Source organism: Vicugna pacos, chromosome 29 (genome assembly GCF_048564905.1).
Source record: "Vicugna pacos chromosome 29, VicPac4, whole genome shotgun sequence".
Taxonomy (NCBI): domain Eukaryota; kingdom Metazoa; phylum Chordata; class Mammalia; order Artiodactyla; family Camelidae; genus Vicugna; species Vicugna pacos.
This window is the reverse complement of record NC_133015.1, coordinates 8,258,763-8,284,399: the sequence shown is the minus strand read 5'-3', so window position 1 is coordinate 8,284,399 and position 25,637 is coordinate 8,258,763. Positions and strand designations below refer to the sequence as shown.

Here is a 25,637-nt window from a genome sequence, read left to right as displayed (position 1 = left end):
AAGTCATCAAGTAGCACTTATTTCAGTATGAAACCCTGGCAGGTGATGGACATGTGCAGGCCCTGCCCTCTGGGGGCTCACAAACTAAAAGTGAGTTCTTTGGGGCTCATTTTGATTTGGGTTCTTCTTGATTTCAGAATCAGAACATGGATATTGAAATCTAAGGTTTTCAGGTTTACTTAAAAGGGATAATGCCTTACTGTTAACTCTAACCCAGCCTGGCCTCCATAATTAACCCAGTTGCAATGGGACAGTCACTAATTTAATGGCCAAATGTCTCTGCATCATGGACAAAGATCTGAGTTTTCCTCTGGGTCTCAAGAGCTATGAAGAAACACGTGATCCTGATGTAGGGCCTCACGCAGCATCTCCTCTGGCACATAGACAGCAAAGTCACTTCTGAATAGCTTTCCTGTAGCTTTTTGTTTGATACACTGATTCCATAGCTGCTCATGGTTCTTTCTCTACCCAGGATAGCAAGGGTCAGGAGAGAATTTGTATCATCAATGTTATCCTCAACAGGCAGGTAATATGTACAAAAGAACCCATACCCAAAGTAGAATTTTTATTGTTTTCAAGCACTATACAAAAATAATAGACAGTGTGTATTTCTTGATTAACAGATCCAGAAATAGTCCAAATTAAGCATGTTTTTTTCCTCTATTTCAGTAGTTTATTTGCGTTACTATTAGGATAATTCAGTGAGTACTACTCTCTTCCATTGATTACTTTGGCCTCAACAGGCATAAGAATTCTTGCTTTATTTCCCAGAGACTCCATACATTAAGGACGTTCCTTTGTAATAAGGGGATAATTCCAGGAATTACTTTTCTTCTGTCACACTGCTTGAATTGCTCACTATCTGCGATTTTACTCTCGAGTTGCTACGTTCTTAAGAGTGTCAAACAGAAAACATAGTGGAGTGACCAGGGCCCCTCTCTGGTGTTCTTAGTAATTACTATGTTCTGAATTGCTTAAATGCCCTTGAATTCATAATATTGAATCTTCCACAAAGACTATTTGAGTAATACTTCTAAGTTGATGTTTATTTTTCTAAATTTACCCCCCCTCTACTTTTTGCTACTTTTAAGAGGCAGAGTACTTTGCAATACATTAAATCATCTCTAGATTAAGTAGAGGTGGATGTCTAGAAAAGTGATTCTCCAGTTTCTTCTTTCACAACCATCACCAGCACCCACATACATCCATGCCACCTTCCAGCCCTATTTCTATCATTTCCCCCCAATAAAGAGATTTGAGGATATTTTACTCAACTAAAGAAATTGCCATCCTCTCCATTTTGCCTTGTTAAAAAGACAGTAATAGGGCGGGACACCCAAGAAACCATGTGATGAAGAGATGTTATGATGAAAACAATTGAAAGACTAGTTGGTTGGAAAAAAATAATTTAACACCTATGTTGAATAACCACAATATTTCTATAAAAAGACAGATTTCTACAGATTCACCCCTCTGGGACAATGCTTCAACAACCTTTGCCTTAAAGCCCCTTCAGGTAAATAATGTACGTTAGTCTGATAACATGAAGCAGTGATTTAAAGCAGATGGTTAAAAAAAAAACTGCCTTTTTTAAAGAAGTATGGATACCAGTTGATTATTCAATAAGCTGTTTCCAGACCACTGGTCTCGTAATAAATCTCGAGACCTAGACTACTGATACACAGAATTTATTAAGCTTTTCACATGTAATAGAGCATAGTTTTAATTGCATCTGAAGTGCTAACAAGAAGCTGTAACAATCAAGAATGGTAGCGTGTTCTAACAATCAACACTTGTGGCTTTTCAGATTTGGTTTTCATAATATATAGTATTATCCCAAAGTAAATCTAGTCATGCTTTTTAAAAAATGCTTTAGGTCACTCCAAGCTTGGCAATTAACATTTGGCATAAACAATAACAGAACAATCACTACTTGATAAATAACAAATACAACAGTGTAGGCCATAACCATATACAGCACAAGGAAAAGACAGTGGTCGTGAGTAGCTGTTACAGTTAACAGAGTACCTTGGCCTCCATGCAGATACTCCCGGAGGCTTTGGTTCATTCAGCCCTGACACTCAAGTTTTCAAAGCTGGGGGCAATGTCTGTAGTATCACTTTATAATTTCTAACACACTGGAAACAAATAAGTAGAAAATGATGAGTTGATTCTTATTAATGCATTAAATCCTCAGGAGTTATCACCAACCCCTTAGTAGAAAAATGTTTCAAGTTCTATTAGTCATATAACTTCGTGTGCTTATTTTAAATGGTGCTAAATGAATTAAATGAAGACAACGTTAAACCTAACGTGATTGATTTTAGCGCTTTTCGGCTACCTAGATCTAAAAAACTTTCAGGCTTTAGAACTGAATGTTTTGAAGAGACTGTTCATGTTTCAACCTATATGCGTGATTCAGAATGTTATTTTACAATTTCCTCCAAAACTAAAGTTTCAATCTGGTGAAAAGTAAGTTGATATAAGTAGTTTAATAAGCAGCACACTGAAATGGTGACTGTCACAGATGGTGCTAAACAAGGATGTGGAGGGTTCCACTCTCAAGCCGCCTAGGATTTTGAATCACTGTACATCTTGTCACTTACAAAATTATAACAAACTGAACATAGAGCTGATTTTAGTTTGATGTCTTCAGAGACCCAAGATATAAGATACCTTACACCAAAACAGTGTTTTTATTTGAAACCATTTTCTTGTGGCCAGTAGTTCTTCCCTTGGAAGTAAAGAAAATTATGCCAAAACTTTTAATAACCAGGATACAGCAAATTTTAAAGAACAATCCTAGTTACGAATCAAATATACAAAGATTCAAAGAGACAAAAAGAAAATCATGTAGAAGAGAAAGGTCAAACTACTATCCCAGATCCAGAGCAATTTTGTAAAAGAGGGAAACAATGATCATTCTAGTGAGAATCCCACGTACTATGCGTGTTTCTATACTGATGCTTCCTAAATAAAGGGCTTTGAATGCACGTGAAAGGGTGTTTCCCAGGAATAGAGGTGAAGATGTTTTTATGTTGTTCAACCCACAAACTATTTGGTCAAAAGAATATGTAAAGCTAAATGAAAGCACATCTGGTGGAAATTCATGGCAATGACTGTTGACAAGATGTGCTTAGATCTCGCTTGCAGCATCTGGCAGTGAGTAGCAGAACAAAGGGAGGATCTCACAGGCTTTCCTGTGTCTGTTCTGGAAGAGGCTCCGTGGTGGTGGCACTGGCATTTGCAGTCGAATTCAAGACTTCTCCAAAATCACCGCCAGCAGGCTTGGTTCCCCCTACTTTAGACTTTTAAAAGTTCAAAAAGGAAAAGACGTTATGAAACAGAAACTTTGCTGACTCTACATAAAGTAACTTTAAAGAAGAAAAAATCAGGAACCTGATACCTCAGTGATTATTATATATGTAAAGAATTTAGTGCTGTTGTGATGCTCAGAGTGGTTTAATAAAAAAAAGAAACTTACACAGACTTCCCTGCTGAAATATTCAAATTGGCAAATTCTTTTCCCCGGCTTATTCTTCACAGCAAAATGTAACGAATTTTTTAAGCCCCATTATTCTAAAATAGCTATTGATTTCTGTTTATAGTTGAGTAACACTTCCGTGAACTGAGTATAATGAAGAAAAGAAATAACGTGTATGGTTCCCAGTTACAGCATAAACATTCTAACCTTTTGCTATTTAAAGTGTGCGAGGACCTTGAAACCCAGCATCACCTGGGAGCTTGTTAGAAAACTGGAACCTCAGACCGGCCTCCCCACCTCCGTCTGCAGAACTGAAATCTGCACTTTAACAAGATCTCTGGATGCTTCCTACACATAATAGTTTGTGAAGCACTACTCCAAGTTACCTGGCCTGAACATTTATCAATAAACATTGGTTTGAATGAATATATCTGCCTTACACTTGTACAATACTGTATGCTTTTCAGAACCCTTAGAGATGTCACTGATCCTTAACGCTGATGTATCTTTGTGCTTGTGCAAGTGTTCTCTCTACCCCTCCCTTCCTCCCTCCACACCTCCCGCTTCCATCCCCTAACTGGCCAGCAGGACAGCTAACATTAAGACACCAATCAGTGATCAAGGATGCAGTTCACAGTGGGTTTGAATCTGCCCTTGCTCTTAGCTCAGTCTTTACTGGCCAGACTCTAACTAGTTGGAATCTAGCTGAAATTTGCTCATTATTTTTGGTCTCCCATCTAAAATCTTTGAATTATCTGAAAAATTTTGCATGACTTATATTCACTGTATATTTATGAAATTTATGAAAACATTCCTTAATCATAAGAAAATGTTAAGATCCCTTGCAATTCAACATGTCTAAAACTGAACTCCTCCCACAGCTGGTCCCATCTCTATTCTAGTCTAAGACTTTGAATGGCAGTCCCACCTCCCAGTCAGACTCCTAGAGTCATCTTTGGTCCTTCCCTGTCTCATTCCACATCCAATCGCTAACTTTTTGTCTGTCATTTCTAAATTCTAAATATCTCTCGACTTTGTCCCACTGGAGATGGCTTAACTCACTGCACCATCATCTTTGGCCTGGGTTCCAACACCTTCCTCCCAACTGGTCTCCTTCTCCAGTCCTTCTCCGCTTAGATCGGCAGGGCAGCCAGAGATCTTTCTAAAACGCTCAGAAAAATCTCTCAACGGCTTCCCACTTTTTCTTTAATATGGCCCACCCACTTCGTCTCCTGCTCAACACCTTAGAGCACAGCAAAGTTCCTGGTGTTCCAGGAATGGGGACCCAAAGCTTCAAATGTTCCCTTCAACCAAGAGGCCTCCCTTTACAGGACTGCGTCCACTGAGAAGCCCTCTCTGACCTTCCCTCCTGCCAAGCATTACACAGTTCCTGCCAGTGACCCTGACTGAAGCCTCTCCTGTCACTGTCATAGCACCTTACCTCACTTTATTTTGACTGGCCATCTAATTGTCTAAACACCTTGCAGAAAGATCTGTGTTTATCTTCCTCACCGAGGTTTTCCCAGTGTCCAACACTCATCTCCTGACACATGGCAAATGCTCAATGATCACCGTTAATGACTCAATCCAAAATCTAAATGTAAGTATCTGCAGACCGGATGCTTAACTGAATACAAGTGTAAGTTAGAAAAACTGTATCCCAAGCTATAGTTTACAGCTTCCTTGGTGACTGATACCTGTTTAATATACTATCCTTTTAAAAATACATATTTTTCCACAAGGACCTCCTGTATAGCACAGGGAACTATATTCAATATCTTGTAATAGCCTATATGGAAAAGAATCTGAAATATATATATATGTATGTATATGTATAACTGAATTGCTTTGCTGTACACCTGAAACTAACATTGTAAATCAACAACACTTCAGTAAAAAATAAAATTTAAATAAATAAATATTACATGTTTTTATCTGAATAATTTCTAGGCATATTTTAAAAGCACATTTCACCACAATTTATAGAGTCTAAATATAATCAGGAGGAAAGTACATAATAAATGACTGGAAGTCTCTCCTCATCATCAGTGTCAAAGAACACAGGTCCTCTGGTTTTCCAGGTAGTTGGTTCAAAAACTGACACTGAGGGTAGAGTTTAAGAAGCGGCTGTGAAATGCCTAAAACACAGAACTGAATTCCTTGCAATGTCCAGTTTGATTTCAAATATATGACTAGGCATTAATAAGAATAAAGCAGGCCTCTGGTACTGGCCTAGAAGAGTGATTATGATATATTTTTGCTCATCAAGCACATATTAAGTAGCTGTAATGTGCTAAGGACTCTAGGCCACTGAGAAGCACAGAGAGCAAAATGAGCAGGTGCCTGCGTTTGTGGGTCACACCTGCTAGTGCGAATGAGCAGGTTGTAGGACTGTGTGTGCAGTGTGATTCCTTCTTGAAAACCTTTTATACCTGTATGTAGAAACAGAATGGGTGGGTAGTAGTGTTTCTATGTGCAAGGAAAAAAGATCCAGATCGTGGTGCACTGTTTGGTTTTCCTTCCATAAGCATACCCTGATTCTGTAATTTTAAAAAGCTGCATTTAAAAACAAGTGACTCGATTACAATTCTGAAAGACCAAATCTGAATACTTATTTTTAAGCTGATTTATATAAAACAATTAAGATACTAGTTTTAGTCCTTAAAAATATCCACCATAATTATCAGAATTCGTTTTGGAAGAAATGAACACACTGGCTTTGCACAAAGTCTGCAGAGAAGGCTGGGCAGTGGATGGGAACAGAACAACGTTTCTGGTCCCTTGTGATCCTTGAAGACCTTATTGTTTTGAATATAGTCTTGAAGACAGTACAACTGACAAATTAATAAAGCTGATTGTTATGGGAAAATGTCCACCTTTACCAGAATCAAAGCAAAAAGTAAAACAATGAATCATCAATGGTGGTGACCATGGTAATAAAAATGCCCAATAATTAAGGATTAAACAAACAATCTCCATCATAAGGCTATGCAGGCAGCTATTAAGCATAATACTGAAAAACAGTATTTAATGATACAGAAAAATGTTTATGATTTACAGTCTTAATTCTTCTTCAAAGCATGACAGCATAGTCCTATTACATATCACTGTCCGGGTTGTGGGAGCAATTTTTTGTGTGTTTTATTCTTTTTGCTTTTCTATATTGTTTTTCATTTTCTACAGTAAGAGTATATTAAATTTGGTCCAAGTACAAAAGTATTTGACGTGAACAATGCGAAAAGCAGCACAGACTTCTAAAGCGCTCTTGTTTTTTCAATTACACATTTCTTTTCAGTACTTATGCTCCATGCTAGAACAAACACTCAAAAAAAAATGATTTAAAAGAGTACATACCACCTTAAACAGCCATTGATAATATAAAGAACAGTTATTAAATTTAGTTAAATATTTTTTAGGGAGAAATACTAATTTGCATAATTTACCCACACCAAAGAAAGTTAAGGCACCAAACGAGATAATGCAACGACCCTGTCCATCATCTCTCTACTTGCCTTTAAGTTTTCCACCTTTTCTTCAAATGATTTGAAAGTTGGGGAGTTTCTATGGAGAGAAAAGAAAAACAGTAAAATCACAAACACTGAACCAAAAAATCCAACAATTTTGAAAATATTATTAGCTGAAAATATTATCACGGTATTCCTCTTCGCCATTATTCTCAATCAGCAAAAGAACACATAGAGCATAAGGAACACCTGTACCACAGGCGTGCAAGCATACATCCAACTATGTCTTACTATGTAAGATTATTGACTTCTGTTCAAGGTTTCTGCAATGATGCCCTTTTGATTCCATGGAAAGAGCCAGTCAGACATACAGACACAGTCAAGTCCATGTGTGAGGAGAGGGAACAAGGTCAGGTAAAACAGTGATTCTGTCACTTCCCCAACCAACCTGTCACGGTACAAGAAAATGCAACTGTTCGATCAGTCTGATGCTCCAGAACTCGTGTGTAAAGTCACATATCGCCTGTCAAGATTTCTGTATGAACCCCCATCACCTAAGCAGGACAAGCAGACCCTAGGAGGTTCCACAACAGGGATCCTGGCTCCCAGGAGCAGCTAACAGACGAGGGGCCAAAAGGAAGGGAGGGGCACAGACACGTGGCTGTACCCACTTCACGGAGCTGCCCCAACTGACAGAAGCACCCTGAGCCCACGGGACGCCTCCCCTGCACCTTCGCATCCATCTGTCTGTATGAATTAAGGAGGATCTCAGCACCTGTGTCGCTCCCACCTGGGTTTCTGAAGCTTTTCTACTGTTCACCTGCCCTCCAAGATTCTTCCTACTACCAAGATGACAAAGGCAAGGGAGGGAGGGGTTTCCTCCTTCCCACCGCAGCTGTGGGCACGTGGTCCCAAAGCGTGGTCCCCAGACCAGCTGCATCAGTGGCTCTTGGGAAGTTGTCTGCAATGCACATTCTCAGATCCCACCCCAGGCCTACAGAATCAGAAACCAGAGGTGGGGCCCAGCAAGCAGTCCAGGCAGTTCTGATGCACACGGAAGTTTAAACCTAGCATTGTATCGTTAAAAATCCTCCACCCCTACAGGGAGGTCAGCTGAGGGAGTGACGTGTGACACTTGCAGGTGCTTATGGATGAAAGAGGACAGCAGAATCAAACCACCAAATGTCACAGTGGGACGAGGGAAGTAGAAATGAAGAGGGTGAAAGGAAAGGGGACTGTAACCAAAGCTGATGAAGACAGAGGTGGTGTGACACGTACGTCCGTGAAAAGAGGAGGCTGATTAGATGAGCAGCGTTCACTTTTTCAATGAAACAGATTCCAGGTATGAAACAACTTCACAGGGTTACAAAATAAAGCAGAAGTCATAATTCTTTTCTTAAAATCTTTTTTTAATGGACTTCTGGCGCCCAGCCTAACACTGGGGGAACAGCAACGGCAAACTGGTAACAGTTTCCACGCAGCTTGTTTAGAGCAGATTCTAACTCCTACTTCAGAACAGTTCAAGTTAAACATCTAAATAAAGAATAAGAAAGCATCAAACTGGGGGAGGGTGTAGCTTAAATGGCAGAGCACATGCTTAGCATGCACGAGGTCCTGGGTTCAATCCTCAGTACCTCCATTAAAAAAAAAAAAGCTAATAACAGATACGTAAACAGACCTAATGGCCTCCCCTCCCTCCAAAAAGGAAACATCAGACAAACTACATTTTGTAAAAATATACTTTACCTCATTGCAGGCATGCTAATTGAATGTTGAATGGAGCGTATACTAAGAGGCAGCATTAAAAAGAGATAGAAATGGAGTTAGTAAAGTGGAGATTAGACACTGTACAAAGCAAACAAAACTTAGCTTCCTAGAAGCTCGTTCTTGTGACACCATGAAGAATTACCTACTTTTTGAGGTGGAGGGGACCAAAGGTATTCCAACATAATTTACTTTTTATTCATGAGCCAATTTAATCCCAGCAGTTAATAGTGCTAAGAATTCAACTTTGCATTTTTATAGCACTTTGAAATTTGACAAGAGCTTTCACCTGTCTCTGTTAGGCGTCTAGCATCGAGGCTTAAAGGTTAAATAATTTACCCAAGGTCACAGCAGAATCATGAATGGAACTTGGGTCTTGGAGACTACTAAGCCAATGTTCACCGCCTCCCCTCAAAAAATGAAGCACACACATTCAGGCGCGCGCGGCGTGCACGCACACACACACACACACGAGGCCACGGAGGGGCTCCTGCAGCCGCCTTTTTCTCACATACTTGTTACCAGAATAGGAAGGTTTCAAAGTAAGTCACTACTTGACAACTTCAAGTAACTTCAAAATCACGTATCACTCCTTAGGAGCAGCAGTATCAGTTTTCTAATAAGAGATAACCTGTACTTCATTCCAATTAAACTAAACATTCTTTTGAAAGCCATAAAAATAACATTTGCCCCCGTTTTACCAGGACTAGCTTTTTACTCACGGGCAAAACAGTTCCCTGTCCATTCCACGTTCAAAGTTAACTACTCTCCAGCCATCTCCCATAGAGACCACCTCACAAGATCAAAGAGCCTCAATTCTCAGGCTCACAAAGTCACTGTATGCACTTTGCCAATGCTGTTAATATCCTTATAACATTCTGATCACTGACAGGCGTTTTGGGGGAAGCTGGACAGTCCAAGGTATCAATTCTCAATTATATTTAAATGTTGTTGTGTCTGTTCATGATTTAGTTTTCTCCAAGACGTGGTTGTTACAAATAACTCTGTGTTTCAAATGTAGCTCCTCAAATCTAGATTTGCATTAGTATGTAAAAATATGGAGCATGATCCTGATATGAATCAAAAAGAAGCCGGCAGTTCAGACAGTCAAGATGATGAGTAAAATGTTCAGACAGCTTTGTACTTAATGTTGCACATAACACAGGAAAGACCCACTGTCGCTCAGCATCCTCTCCATCCTACAACAGCGGTAGATACCTTGGGTATAAGACTATATTCTGGGAGGAATGTGAGAATTTTTTTCCTGCTGTATCTACTGCAGTGTACTGGGACCATATGGGAAAGATGAGGATTAACGAAGATCATCTTTCCTAGTTTATACCAGAACCCCTAAGTTACCTGCCCTTTCTTGCAACCTTCTAAAGAAGCCACCTATGTAGCCACATTGCCAAAGCCACCTTCACCATCACCAACAGAATAACTGGATCATAGAGCTTCACCCACCACAGTTAACCCCTGGGCAATCTACAAATTGTTTAGACCGAATTAAAAAGAAAAAAAAGGTTTGAGACAATTATGATTCTTAACATGGGATTTTGTAATTAGAGGACACTATGACACTGGTCAGTTGATAGTAGGTACTTGAGCTAGAAAGTCATGTAGGCTTCGATGTTGAGGAAAACCATTTTGGGGACCAGGTAGAAGCTGCAAGAATGCAGAGGAAGTCAGTTCCCCAAGAAAGGACTGAACATAAGCACAGAGAAAGGCAGAGAAGTGAGGGAGCGATGACCATGCGGGGAAGAGGGCTCAGTGGGAGAGGAGTGGGTGTCTCGGTTTCTTTGGTTTCTAGAAGCTACCGTGATTTCTAACAGCTTTCCAAACGGCAAGGACCATCTGGGTGGGGCATGGGCTTACTTCCTTTCCTCTCGTTGGATTCCAAAAGAACTGTCTTTCTATACAACACATCCCCCTTTTCAGGTAAACTGAAACAAGAAGGCAGTGGGGAGCCATGTATGACTCATCAAGGGATCTGCTGTGGATTCAGTAAGAGATGGATGGTGGTGGAGCATCAATGCAGGGCAACAGCAGGAGGGCAGGGGAAACTGACGAGTAGGTACACAGTCAGAAGACACTCAATAATGTCGGAAATACACACAATTTTTTAAGTATTTCATTTTTACAGTACTACCATGAGGAAGGACTACCAATATGCTTCCAATAAAACCAAAGTAGAAATGATAATTTGGGGCATTTAAGTTATTAAGTATGTAGCAGGTGCCAATGATATCTGTGATACGACTTAAAGAAGAATGTTCAAGATGATCACTTTGAGAATTCTAAGAAATAGCGCAGCATCTCTTATAAAGGACTTTAGATCCTTTATAGGATCATGAGAAAATCATGCTTGCTGGTGCTGAGTTTCAATTAGCAGCCAAAGAATTTAAACATTTGAGTGCCAGGAAGAATATACCCACGAAACAGGTTTAAGTGGGAATGTATAAGAAAAAGCAAGGAAGTGGTTACAACAAGGTGCTTATTTTGTGATAAATCACTGAATTGGATTTCTGTACGTTTTACATTTCACAATAAGAAAAGATTAAAAATGCACCCACTGAACAGAGAATGAAATCAATTAAATCACTACAAAGCCAAGGTCTCCCCACCTTGGAGGCACCATTACCAGGAAGAACCATGCCAAGCCTCCCCCCCCCCCCACCCCCGCACCAAGTTATCTGAACTTCTCTACAGGTCACATTTAAACGAAATGTTCTTTTGTTGGTGGCTCGTCTGCAATCTAACAGTCGGGCTGCTGTCTGGCCATTTCTAGCTTCTCTGTGGAAGGTTACACAAAGCTTCAACTCGCATCTCCAATTTCACTGGTTTAAATATAATATGGAAAACTTTAAAAAGCAAAAAGCCATGTTGCTGCTGAGCCAGAACTACCTCTAACAGATATATTGTGAGGGCTAGTAGAATCCATAAAGCAAATTTTGGTAAAACGTTTTCCAGCTTGATCTTAACCCTCAAACCTAGTAACCAATAATCAAAGTAGGAACGTAAGTTTGGGCTCCTCAGAACACTGGGGGAAAAATTAAAGCGGGCAACCTGATTTTCACTCAGACTCACTAAGTACTTCACAATCTAACATTACTCTTACCTTGGAGAGGTATTATTTTTTAAAGCTGAAATGGTTTTTAAATTTTTCCTTGTTTCTTACCTGTTTATTTGATCCTTTCATCCCTAATAATAATAAAGGGGGAGGAGGGGAGGGAAGCAGTGGACAGAGAAAGGAGAGGTCGTGGTGAACGTGGCTGGCCGCTCACTGTGTGCCCGGCCTGCCTGTGAGAGCCATCCAGGTACTGTCATTCCATTTTGCCCTCAAATTAATCTCCTAATTGTAGGTGATGAACCAAAGTGCCTGGAGGGCCATAGTCTTAACTGATCATGGGGAGTCAGAACAATGCAGGGGGGAGTGCAGGCCCCTGAACCCGGGTGTGCTGGGTTCAAATCCTGGCCTTCAGCCGCGTGGCTGTGTGACCTGGGGCAAGCCCCTTTCTCTCTCTGTGGCTCAGTTTTCCTCATCTGTAAAATCAGAAAAATAATAGCACCTACTATATATGGTCATGCCTGGAACATAACTGTCCACCATTATTATTATTATTACAGATGACTCTAACTGAAACACACATTAATATTTATTTCACATTATTTTCTTTAGAGCTTTCAAATTTTACCCAGCTAATGCTTTGATTGGTAATTTGAACCCTCCAGTCTAGAACAGCTCCTGGCACAAAGCTGTCATTCAGTAAACACTTCTGAATAAAAGAATGAATGAATAAATAATTACAGTAACAAAAATTAGGAAATATGGGCATGACAGAAAAGTTCATGAAAGCTTTTCAAATTTGAATCCAAAGGTACTCTATGTTAACAAGAGAAATGAGATCATTTCTTTTCCTATTAAGCGGCAGAAATTTTCAGCAAAATGGAATTGTCTGGAGTGACTTTAATAAGCCCAAAACAAACACACAGAAAATCTAGAGGTTTACAAGAGGCAACACACACATAAAAAGCAGAAATTGCCTTTGAAGAGAAAGGCAATGTTAATTAGCATTTCCTCTTAAATGTATCAGAAATATTTGACTAACGAGGCTACTGAATTATGAGCACATGCTATTAACGCTAACATTGATGTTTATTTAACACTGACACCAAGAGACAGGGGAAGGCTCTTTTAAAGTTTCTCTCAAAAAAAATAAAGGCATGAGTCAATGTTTAACCATGACGATGTGTAAAGAACAAGCAAACGGGAGAGGAGTGAATGGGAACACACTACGGGGAGAAAAGTGGTCTGTCCCCAGAGGGCCCCTCAGGAGGGCGCGCATCACCCGGTCCTAGGGCTGGTCCTCGACCTCCTGGCAGCAGCAGACACCTAACTGTCAGGGCGTCAAAAACAGATCTCTCTCTCTCTCCTCTCCTCCTCCTCCTCCTCCTCCCTCACCCACCCAAGGAAAACGACAAATGTCTGCATCCCGACTGCTAATTTATTAACTGATAATGCAGTACAATAAAAACTGTCGCTGACTCTAACAATTGAAGTCAGCAGAAAGTCCACGATTCCATCAGACAGTGAAATCAGCCTACAGGTCTGCCGGGTTCGCCTGGACTCAGGACACAGGGGAGTTAAGATTACCCAACTGTTTCAAGCCCTGGAAGAAAGGGGCCCCTGTGTCCACCTCCTGGGAGGAAAGGAAACACTCAGATCTGCTGCCCCAGCTCCTCTCCCCCAGCAGCGCTTGGGGGCCTGCGGCCAGTATCTGCCTCTGCGACTGACTCATCTAAAAGATGCGGGTTTTCTTCATGTATGTGTTCTACTACATATGTTCTGTTACGTATTCTATGCTTCTATTATGTGTTTTCATATATTTTCTATTATATATGAACACATTAAATCAGATTATAGTTAGGACACCTTGGCCTAGAAATGATTTTTTTAAGTGACTTTACCCAACATTGAATCTGCGAGAAAAAATTCCAAAATTTAGCTTTCAAAAGATAATCTTTTCAACTGTTTTTTAAAATGTATTTTATTTAACTTATTTTTTTAATTGAAGTACAGTCGATTACAATGTGGTAACCTTCTGTCTCCCATTTCCACGTTATCACGTAAAGCCTTACTTTAACCTGCATGTATTGATGCACAATATACTATTCACTCAAAGCTGGACTGAAAATGGTAGTGTACAATCTCAATTATGCATATTTTTAAATACAATGAAGAAAGTGACTATGTAAGGAGCTGAAAAAGAGCAGCTCAATTTGTGTCTGGTGAATTACGAAGAGCACATTCTGGGCCATACTTACGCACCACCTTTGCTTAATGTTTTTAAAGGCATAAAGAAAGAACAGTTATACATACTAATGAAGCACATTCCTCAACAGCACTGACACGTTTTTACATTTCTGTTTCTATTACGTCTAACGTTGTATCATCGGGTATTAACAGGGATATTCCATTCTTAGCTCGTCCCCAGACCCCACTTCCTTCCTGCACTCCATCCACTCAAAGATTTTAAGCTCTTTCTGAACGAGAATCCTGGTCTAGGTTATACCCTTTGGACCTGTCCAGAGTGGGCACTTCAATGCTAGCGGGATGGATTATGTGAGCAAATACGTCCTCACACAACTCAACTAACTTCAGATAAAACCACCTTAACAGTTACCTAAAGCACTTAAGCCATTTTAAATTGAACACCAAAGATACGGAATCAATCCCGTCACGATTTCTTGAGCTTTTTTAGCACAACTTTAACTTTAAAGAGTTCAACACTTAGAGTTTGCTCACCTCAATGATTTTCTCTGCCTTCCAGGGCCAAGTGTCACTAAGAAAGGGCCTCAGCTGTGAGTACCTGTTTGATTACTTAAGAAGGCAAAGAACCAGGCTATATAGCAAGTGACCGCTCGAGAAGACCATTTGCATTAATAGGAACATAGATGGAGACAACTGTATTGCCCTCCTGCTTACACTCTAAAGTCCTTTCCCCTCCTTTAGTTTTCCCTGACTACTAACTGGATAATCAGAGTCTGTAATGGGAGAGAGAGGAGAGGTTTGCACGATATCACAAAGATTCCTTCTTACAAGGCATGCTTCAGGCTGACATCTTTTTAATGTGCTTTCCTTTTCAGCCTAATATACTATATCTTTCCTTTTGCAACCATGCAATTTCTTTGTGTGCATAAAGAATGCAACTAGTGTAAAAAGTAATAAAATAATAAACACTATAAGCTAATAAGATAAGCACTAAAAAGTGCAAAGTAATGGCATATTTTATCTCAGACATACTTTCCCACAATTTAAAAAATATTTTTCAGAGTAACCTGTACAAGACGGAGGACTAACACTGTGAGACAGTCCATATGCTGCCTATTACAAACTGCATAATGGAACCCAGGTGAAGGAGAATTCCAACATCTTTACAAAGGCACCAAAGAAATTAAAGCATCAGAAACAAACAAACAAAGTCAGACATTAAAAGGGAGGAATTCTGCATGCCATGGTAAAGCTGCTTCTTTTTACCAAAAAGAAAAAAGTAAAAAGAAATGTCAAAATTGTTTCCATGTCCCTTGAACCACAGCGTCAAATTATGCTTCTTTTAATTTCTCCATTACTCATGGTATACAAGAAACTCTCCCTTGAAAACAGGAATGCACCAGAGAAAAGGTATTCCAAAACGCAAGGAAATTATGTACTGGACAAACACGACCATCCAAGGTGGCATAACAATCTAATAAGCACACTTGTCTTAGACCACCGCCTGGCTGCAGCGATGGTTCAAACTCTCCTTACCTAAAGGAATGTGAAAAGGCTTGCAATCTGCAAGAAGCCAGAGTAAGCATTAAAAAAGAAAGGAAGTTCCAGTAAATCTAAAACAATTAAATAACCTACATTTAAAAAGTCACATAAGGTTTTAACTAAAATCTAAAGGGGTATACAATCAAGTCAGCAGAGAAAGAAAAGAGAGCCCCTAAGGAAAGTTACGTAACTGTCAAAAGGGTTTAAGAAAGCTATGTTTATCACATTATGTTTAAAATGATCATAGTCCAAATACAATGAGCAAGTCATTTAGTTTTTTTTGGTACACAGTAGCGTACATCAGTTAACCAAACTTATTTAACCAACAAAATTCTGGTTGTAAAATCTACTTTCCCCACAAACAAAAACCACAAAGGCATGCAATCTGAAAGGTTTAAAGAAAACACACACACACACACACACACACAAATCTTGCATGCCAACAGAAGCACAGCCAACTTAATCCACGTTTGTCATTTTCAGCGCTGTTTTAATCCACGTGGCGGGTGGCACAGGGCACGGGTAAACACAAAAGCACCGTGAAGTGGTTTTATCAAAATGGCCAGGAAAAGCCTGCAGACTCATCTAAATGTAAATGCAAAATAAAAAGCAACAGCTCAAAACAAGACTGAGGCCTCAGCATGAAGAGATGGAACAAGTCAGTTCACAAATGAGCATATTGTAACCACACCGTGGCATAAAGATGTACCATCCAGCAGCGAAGGCGGGACTCGGTCCAAGCGTGCGCTTCAGGGCTCCTGGACTCGGCCCCATCAACACAGGCTCGGCTCACAACCACAAGTTTGCAACCACGAAAGACATACTTACCCTGCATGATGCAGAAGGGCTAAAAGGACAAAAGTTCACAACCAGAATTTTTCAACAACCTTAAATGTACTCATAAGATGATTGTTTGGAAGGCTATGCCTGTAAGAATTTAGGGAAGCATTTCAGGTCCTGGCTTGAAGGAGTGCCCTCTCGCACTCCAAAGGAAGGGAACCCGTCAGGAAACTCAACCACGATAAACTGCTTTCATTTGCCTCAGTTTACTTAAGCAAGGAAAAATGAGGACGTACTTCACGTCTTCCAGCTTTTTGGTGATGACTGACCCAACCGATGAGAAAGCAGCTGAAGCCTTCTGTCCAGCCTGAGATAAGGTTTCAGATGTCTTCTTGTATCTATATTAAATTATAAAAGAACAAAGAAAAGTAAGCTACGCTTTCGAGTACCAATTAGTCAGAGTTCAGTGATTACCACCTCTTGGTGAACTCTTCAAAAACAAAAAAAGTTTCTTTTAGAACATCCAAAATTCTTCACAACCACCAGGTCAGTATCATCACATCATCTTCTTAAGCATCACTTCAGACACCGTCTTCTGCAGGGCCCTAGGACAGCCAGAAAGACAGAGGCCCCCAAAGGCAGCGCCAAAGAAATCAGGGTAGGGGCTAGAAATAGTCACGGAGCAAAGACCAACAGGAGTCAGAATTGAATGAAACCACACCTCTTATGTCTTTCCTTTTCCACTTAAGCCAAACAAATTTGAACAAAATGAAATCAAATTTCTTATGTGCCTTTCACAACTTTATCTCCTACAAAAGGGCCAGAAGCAAGGTAGGGCCCATGGGTACTTTTTATTATCCAAGTCAGTTTGGGGTGCATAAAGACTTTTTTTCAGTTTTGCTTATCTGTAGAGCTATCAAATAAGGGCTGATGGATTCCCGACAGAATAGGAGAATGACTCGAGTGGGATATTTTCTAGAGCACAAAGGTATGATTTATCACCTCCCTCTTCCCATCTCTCAGGGATTTGCGGAAAGAAAAACAAAAACAAAGAATACGGTTAATATCCCCACACTATGGAAAGGAATGCTCAGGCATTTTTACTTACTCACTCAAGATCGATACGAAAAAAAAAAACACAGCTTATGATGATACAAAGATTAGCGTTCTGCTTGTTTTCCCGCTGCCTACTTCTATGGTCAGAAAATGGACAGAAGGGGGTGGGCACCCAGTGCGGGCAGGTCGGGGTGCTGTCGGCCTGGCAGGGCTGGTCACCGGCTCAGCAGGTGGGACTGACCGGAGAACACAGTTGGGAGCCTGTTACTAGAAGCCTGCTCCTCCTTGTGCCCAGAAACAAAACTGCATCATGATAATGCCTTATCCACACCTGTGATCAAAAGGGCCAGAAGATTAAGGGGTGGGCCTCTGACACCAGCACATATCAGTGACAGCGACCTGAGAGTCTTATGCTACGTACAAAGTGGGGCCAAAAGAAGACTGTCTCTGTACTAGGTCAGACCTGAGTTCAAATGCCGCCTCCACATTTTGAGAGGGGTGTGACCTCAAAACTTGTCTGCCCTGTTTCACCCCCTGCTCTATTGGCTTATTCTGAGGACTCAGGGACTCATGCATATTTCTGGCAAGTCAATATATAACATGTTTCGAACTTAAATTATCTTTCTTTTCTTTTTTTTTTTATGGAGGTACTGAGGATTGAACCCAGGACCTCGTGCGTGCTCAGCACAGGTCTCCCACTGAGCTACACCTTCACCCCCAAATTTTATTTCTTTAACTCACATATAAGGCTGGCTTGCTTTCTATTTCCTGAAACAGTTTGAAAGGCTGAAGTCAGAGAAGAGAATCAGATACACTTGAGAACTGGGGAAAAGTGCCCTGCGCAGCACAAAGAAAAGCGGCAGAAACATTCTCATTCCCCACTTCCCCGCCCCAGACCAAGAGAGCACAGTGTCCTTTACATTCTCAAGAAAAATGTAGGATCAAGGGAACATACGCAGATGTGGCTGTCACATCCTGCCACCCTTTGGCAATGTTCTGTTTTAGTTCCTGCAGAGAATTGATTCCAAGTTTCCGCTTGATCTCTGCTAGATGCTTCTCTTTGGCTGCCAACACTTGAGACAGAGTCTGGATTTCCTCTTCCACCTGTAAGGAAGGGGGTTGGGGTAGGAATACAGCAAGAGTCGTTCAGAAAGTTAAGGCAGTTAGTGCAAAACTATACTCAAAATTCCAGTCATTTGAAAACATTTTTGATTCATTTATCTGCCTCTTTAAAATCAACATGTACCATGGCATTAAGTGAACTGGTTACATGTTGATCTCTCCCAGGGAGCTGCTTTTTTCTCTCCTTCCTATTTCCATCTTGAGTCGTCCTCAGCCTGCTCCCCTCTCCCTACACTTCCTTACTCAGTTATCTGATAGAGGCTTAAAAACCTCTACACAGATAATATTCGAATTACTCTAACATCCACTCTTTCTGACCTCTGGGATCGTGTTTCCAGCTGAATATTTCTGCTTGAATGCCCATAAAAACTCGTATGCGTGTATTATGCCAAACTAATCTCCATCCCGCAACAAAACACACACAACCAAGCCAAATCAAAAGCCAGCCTTCTTGCATATTTCATATGAGTTTATACTCCAGTACAAACCAGAGTTTATACTGTCAGCCTCAGTGTCTGCCAAAGTCACAGGCGCAGAGAAAAAGTGTCTCCCCTAGAGAGTTCTGCAGAAGTCCTGTGTGGACCCCTTGGTGCTGACTACCCGGCCTCTGCCTGGTGGTTGGAAACAGGTCCCTGACCCAAGGGCAGCCAACTCATCAAGTGGCCACCAACCAGTGATGCGCCTGGTGTGAAAAGAGATGCTCAACTAATCAGTCTTTCTCGTTCAGGAATCTGAGAAACTGAGATCACATTGGGAGGAGAAGCTGGAAGGACTTGGATGAAGAAGCCCTGAAGGACAGGTAGGGCACAGTGAGATTATGAGGTGTTAGGGAAGCTTAAACATACCTGAGGAGGCCAAAACTATAAACAGAAGATATTGGGGGAAAAAAGACTTACAGACTAGAGGAAGAGCCAAGAAAACAGAGGGAAAGGGCAGATTCACGGAGAGAAATAGATACCATGTGGAAGAGACTCCTGCATCCAAAAGCTGAAAACCTGGGTCCCTACAGTACAGTTGGCCCTCCTTATCCACGGGTTCCACATCCACAGATGCAACCAACTGCAGATTGAAAATATTCGGAAAAAACAAGTTCCAGAAAGTTCCAAAAAGTAAAACTTGAATTTACCATGTGCAGGCAACTATTTACATAGCATTTACATAGGATTTACATTGCATTAGATATTATAAGTAATCTAGAGATGATTTAAAGCATATGGAAGGATGTGCGTAGGTTATATGCAAATACTATGCCATTTATATAAGGGACTTGAGCATCTGTGGATTTTGGTATCCACAGGGGTCCTGAAACCAATCCCCTGCAGATATGGAGGCAGAACCTGAGAAGGCTGCTTCTCTTGGCTTATAGCAAAGTCATTTTCTCAGCTTGACCTGCACAACAGTTCTATAATTTCAAAGACAACATGGCCTTTAGAAACAACATAGAGTATTGTTAGACAAACTGGTAGCACTCAACAAAAGGAAAGGAGGATAAATCAGATGTGATGTGGCCACAGCTGCCAAAAAAAAGAGTAACATACTCTAAGATAGCATTAATCAGAATCCAGGCCCAGAACAAAAATAATCCTCTTGCTTGTGAGACAGGACCTCACATATTATACCCGTTTTGGAAGTCACACTTTGAGAAGTATTTTCACAAAGTGGGATATGAGAAGAAAAAGGGAACAATGAATACATAAATGAATGAATGAGTCAGTGAATGAGTAAGATTCAAAATCAAGTTTGATGACTTGCCCAAAATCAAGTTTGATGACTTAGGGCAAGTCATCAAACTAATACTGTAAAGACCAGAATTTCAACCCAGGTTTTCTGACTCCACTTCTCAGTTTACTGGCTAATTCTCATTGACATTGTTAGCTTTCTAATACTTCTCTTTACCTGAACTCCAAATCTTCAGATACTTCAAAGAGTAGGCATAAAAGCTAAGTTTTCTACCTCTTGACACATCTCTGAAGTACTCTCTTCCCCTAATGAAAGTTGGGAAGAAAGACAACCATCTTTCTGAACAACACGTAACCCAATATATTCCCTGCTCTTGTTGTTGGGTTATGCTGCTAACATACCTAGCTCAGCACACCACAACAATCCCTTAATTCAACATTTATACGCATATATGAATCTCTGACGTAAATCAAGAATGGCACAAGGTCCTGGGTTCAATGCTCAGTACCTCTACTTAAAAAAATTAATTAAAAAATGCATAAATAAACCTAATTTACCCCCCCAAAAAAACAAAAAAAAATTTTTTAAGAAAAATTAAATGTTAAAAAAAAACGAGTGGAAAAGTTACTACAAAGTTACGATAATCAAGACTGCATGCTAGAACAGAGAGTCCAGAAATAAACCCATACATTTATGATCAACTGATTTTCAACAAAGATGCTAAGACAACTGAGTGGAAAAGAATAGTTTCCCATGCACACAAATGGTGCCGGGAAAACTAGATTTCCATATTTCCATATGCAAAGGAATGAAGTTGGACTCCTAAGTCAGACTATACACAAAAATTAAGATGGATCAGAAATCTAAATGTAAAAGCTAAATTATATAACTCTTAGAAGAAAACACAGAAGTAAAGCTTCATGACCTTGCTCAGGCAACATCTCTTAAGATATGAGATCTCAAGCACGAGAAACCAAAGAAAAAAATAGATAAGCTGACATCATCAATATTTAAAACTGCTGTGATTCAAAGGATACCATCACGGAAGTAAAAAGACAACTGTCAGAATGGGAAAAATACATGCAAATTAAATATCAGATAAGGATCTAATATACAAAATACATAAGGAACACTTACAATTCAATAATAGAAAGACAAATAATCCAATTAAAATGGACAATGGATTTAAACACATTCCACAAAATAAGATATAAAAATGACCAATAATCATATGAAAAGATGGCCAATATCATTCATTAGTAATCAAAGAAGTGCAAATGAGATACTACTTCAGCCCTACTAGGATGGCTGTACTCAAAAGTACAAATGATGACCAGTGCTGAAAGGATGTAGAGAAATTGGAACCCTTACACATTTCTGGCGGGAATGAACAACTGTGCAGTTTGGCAGCAAAACAGTTTGACAGTTCCTCAAAAAGTTAAACATGGAGTTACCACATGACCCAGCAATTCCATTCCTAGGTGTGTAACAAGAGAATTGAAAGCACATGTCTACACAAAGACCTGCACACGAATGTTCATAGCAGCATTATTCACAACGGCCAAAAAGTAGAAAATCTAGATGTCCAACAACTGACTAATGGATAAATAAAATGTGGTGTACACCTATACAATGGACTGTCATGCAGCCATGGAAAGGACTGAGGGACTGATATGTTGTTACAACAGGGATGAACCTTGGAAACATTATACTAAGTGAAAGAAGCCAGTCACAAAAGACCGCATATTGTTTGATTCCATTTATAGGAAATGCCTAGAATATATAAACTATATTTCAAAAAGGAGTGAAAAAATAACAAGTGGAGGATGTTTTTTATCTCCATTTTATTTAAGTTTCTACAGATATTTCAAGCAGTGATTCTGATGTAAAAAGTTGAAAACTATCATTTGGTTTAAATGTAAATGGTTTTTATTAGATCTAATTATTATTAATATTGTGATGATGATGATGATATAATTTGAGGTAAAGTAATAGCATATCTGCCATATGTCATGAAATGTTTAGAAAAATTGGATAAATGTCTGGTAACGCGTGAATACCGTACAAATAAAAGGGTAAACGCACAATCATCAGAATTCATAACGACTTGGGTACAAGACTCAGTGCTGCGATGCATTACCTTGTGTCCTTAACCTTCAGAATCTTGAATCAGGCAATAGTTTCTGCCATGTGCCAACGAAGCACAAGTCACCAAAGAAAAAACAAAAATTAGAAACTTCTGTGCTTCAAAGGGAACCATCAAGAAAATGAAAATGGGAGAAAATGTGTACATTTCATATGCCTGAAGACTTCATTTGCTAAATAACATTACATAATCTATTGGCAGATTTAGACCTACATTTCCTCCTGCATCACATCATCACAGTAGCACCTGCCTCATAACACTACTGTGAGGATTAATGAGATAATGACTGCAGAAAAACTCAGCCGCCCGCAAACAGTCTGCAGATACTAGGTGCTATTACTGTTATGTTAATATTATTGGTAAGGGGAAAATGATACTGAGAGCTGGCAAGAATTTGGAAAACCTGCTTTCTGACGTACTATGAGAAACCTTCTGGGTGGCATTTTGACCTTGTTGGTGCACATGGGAATGACTCTTGTGTCCTTAAAACCCAGTCGACTGAGGGATTCTACTTCTAGGAATTTATCCTAAAGAACAAATTAAAAAGGTGCATAAAGGATTACATGTTAAGAATTTCTATCAAAATATTGTTCATAATAGCAAAATGGGAAACAACCTAAACATTTATAAATAATATGTCCCTTAATTAAAAGTGAACCTGCAGCAACTTAAAAATGGGCTATGCAGCAACTTAAAAATAAAGCTGTGGAAGATTATTTACTGGCATAAAATTCTGTTTGAAGTTCAGTTAAATGAAGGAAATGTACACGTGTGTATTCTGATGCCTTCTTAAAATACAGAAATTTATAGCAATACATACACAGAAAAAAGTCTGGAAACAGATCATCTAAAACTTTTACACTGTAGGTTATTTCTATACAATAGCAATGAAAAATCTGAAAAGTAAGTTAAGAAAATTCCATTTATAATCACATCAAAAAAATAAAATACTTCAGAATTAAGGTAACTAAGGAAGTACAAGACTTGTGCACTGAAAACTACAAAACATTGCTAAAAGAAATGAAAGAAGACCTAAATAAACGGAAAGACACTCCATGTTTATGGATTGTAAGACTTAATATTGTTAAGATGGCAGTACTCTCCCAAATCAATCCTCAGAGTAAAGAAAAGCCCAACAAAAATCCCAAAGACATTTTATTGGGGGGGAGGGAGAGATTCTAAAATTCATGTGAAACTTGCAAGAGACCTTAAAGAATAGTTTTGAAAAAGAAGAGGTGAAAGTACTTCCTGATTTCAAAACTTACTACAAAGCTATAGTAATCAAAACAGTGTGGTACTCTCCAAGGGACAGACATACAGATGAATGTATCAGAATTGAGAGTCCAGAAATAAACCTTTACATCTATGTCAACTAGTTTTGGACAAGGATACTAAGAGCACTCACTGAGGACGGGCTCATCAACAAACAATGCTAGGAAAACTAAATATCCACACGCAAAAGAATGAAATGAACCTTACCACAAACCATCTACAAAAATTAACTCAAAATGAATCACATTAACTATAAGAGGCAAGTTTTAGAAGAAAACATAGTGTAAATCTTCATGATCTGAGTTTGGAAATGGATCCTTAGATATAATGCCAAAAGCACAAGCAACTAAAGAAAAAATAAACTGGACTTCATTAAAATTTAAAATTTTTGTGAAAGTGAAAAAACAATGTATGGAATGAAAGAAAATATCTGAAAATTATATATCTGATGAGGGTCTAGTGTTCAGGATATATTAAGAGCTCTTACATCTCAACAACAAAAAGACAAATAATTTTTTTAATGTGCCAAAGGATTTGAATAGATGTTTCCCAAAGAAGATACAAGCACATGAAAAGATGCTCAGTATCACTAGTCATTAGTGAAATACAAATCAAAACCACAATGAGATACCACTTTACACTCACTAGGATGGCTATAATCAAAAACAGAAAATTTTAAACATTGGCAAGAATGCAGAGAAATTGCTGATGGAGATGTAAAATGGTGGCCCTGCTGTGAAAACAGTTTGGCAGTTTCCCCCAAAAAAGTTAAACATGGAATTACCACATAGCAAGGAATTCCACTTCTGGGTTTATCCCAAAGGAACTGGAAATGGGTAATCAAACAAGCACACACATACTCCTTAGCTCAGTATCTACAGTAGTCAAAAGGTGGACATCTCCCAATGTCCATCAACAGATGAATGGATAAACAAAATACAGTCGATACATACAATGAATGGAGTATCATTCGGCCGTAAAAAGCAGTGAAGTACCCGTATAACAGGTACGAACCTCCAAGAGTTATGCTAACTGAAGGAAGCCAGGTACCAAAAGTCATTTATTATGTGATTCCATTTAAGTGAAATATTTGGAATAGGTAAATCCAATAAGACAGAAAGCAGATAAGTTGTTGCCAGGGGCTGAGGGAGGGAAGACTGGGGATCCCAGTTTAGTGAGGATGGGGTCTGTTTTGGACGTGAGGAGGATGTTTTGGAGCTAGACAGAGATGACAGTTTCACAACATTGTGAATATGCTGAATGCCACTAAATTGTAGGCTTTAAAATGGTTAGTTTTAAGAAAGAGAGAGAGAGGGAGGGAAGGAAAGAAGGTTCAAAGTGCCTCTAGCCACAACACTGCCAAGGATAGAACAAAGTCACTGAAACAGGTGAAAAGCCACGTGCCTCAGGTTACTGAGGTCCCTTAGAAGACACTCACTGATACCCCTCATACCCATTTTCCACTTCACCCCCTACTTCTCAGGTGCACTTCACCTGCACACGCCTTCCCCACACAAAAACCAACTGACCTCACACTCTCCCATATCCTCTCCCAGCTCGAGACCTCTAGGACAAGTGGACACATGGTGCTTTCTCTCCCCTGAAACTGACTGTAAGCCACTACCATGTGCTTTAGAAAAACAAACGACAATATATTTGAAGTGCAAAACATGACGTCCCAGAGGAATGCTTCTTTACCTTCACAAGTTCTTTTCTTAGCTCTTCTTGCTCCTCCTCTGATAGAGACTCAGTGGTACCGATCATGGCAGCAGCATCTTCTCCTTCCTCGGGTACTGGGTCTGTTCTCAGCAGACCTTGTTGGAGAGTGAAAAGAAAAAAGTTCTGTAAGGTATGAAAGCTGAGTAAAATTCTCTTTTGGGCTCCTCCCCTGCCCCAGCCAGAATAAAGTCAATTAGGTTAGAGTCACATGTCATCTTTCTACACCTTCAAATGACCTGACTCGCCCAGGAGAGGACAAAAGAAGAGTCTGAGCTCAGCACTGAAAACCACCAAATTACGCTCTGCCAAAATATGAATTTAGAAAATACACCGTTC

General features: G+C 39.7%; 1 protein-coding gene across 4 annotated transcripts in view; it reads right to left on the bottom strand.

Moving 5' to 3' along the window:
* Nucleotides 1–25,637, bottom strand: part of LOC102528159 (tumor protein D52) — a 158,166-nt gene that overhangs the window by 77,863 nt on the left and 54,666 nt on the right. For 2 of the 4 annotated variants that reach the window (XM_072951779.1, XM_072951778.1), the window contains 5 exons: nucleotides 25,281–25,396; nucleotides 18,318–18,466; nucleotides 16,603–16,704; nucleotides 6,997–7,045; nucleotides 1,673–3,308 (listed from right to left, as the gene is read on the bottom strand). In XM_072951779.1, coding sequence (XP_072807880.1) covers nucleotides 3,189–3,308; nucleotides 6,997–7,045; nucleotides 16,603–16,704; nucleotides 18,318–18,466; nucleotides 25,281–25,346 — 486 coding nt within the window. In that variant the 5' untranslated portion in view covers nucleotides 25,347–25,396 and the 3' untranslated portion in view covers nucleotides 1,673–3,188. Of the gene's footprint in view, nucleotides 1–1,672; nucleotides 3,309–6,996; nucleotides 7,046–8,690; nucleotides 8,737–16,602; nucleotides 16,705–18,317; nucleotides 18,467–25,280; nucleotides 25,397–25,637 lie in introns of those variants that run through there. The other 2 variants (XM_072951781.1, XM_072951780.1) reach the window with 2 other exon arrangements.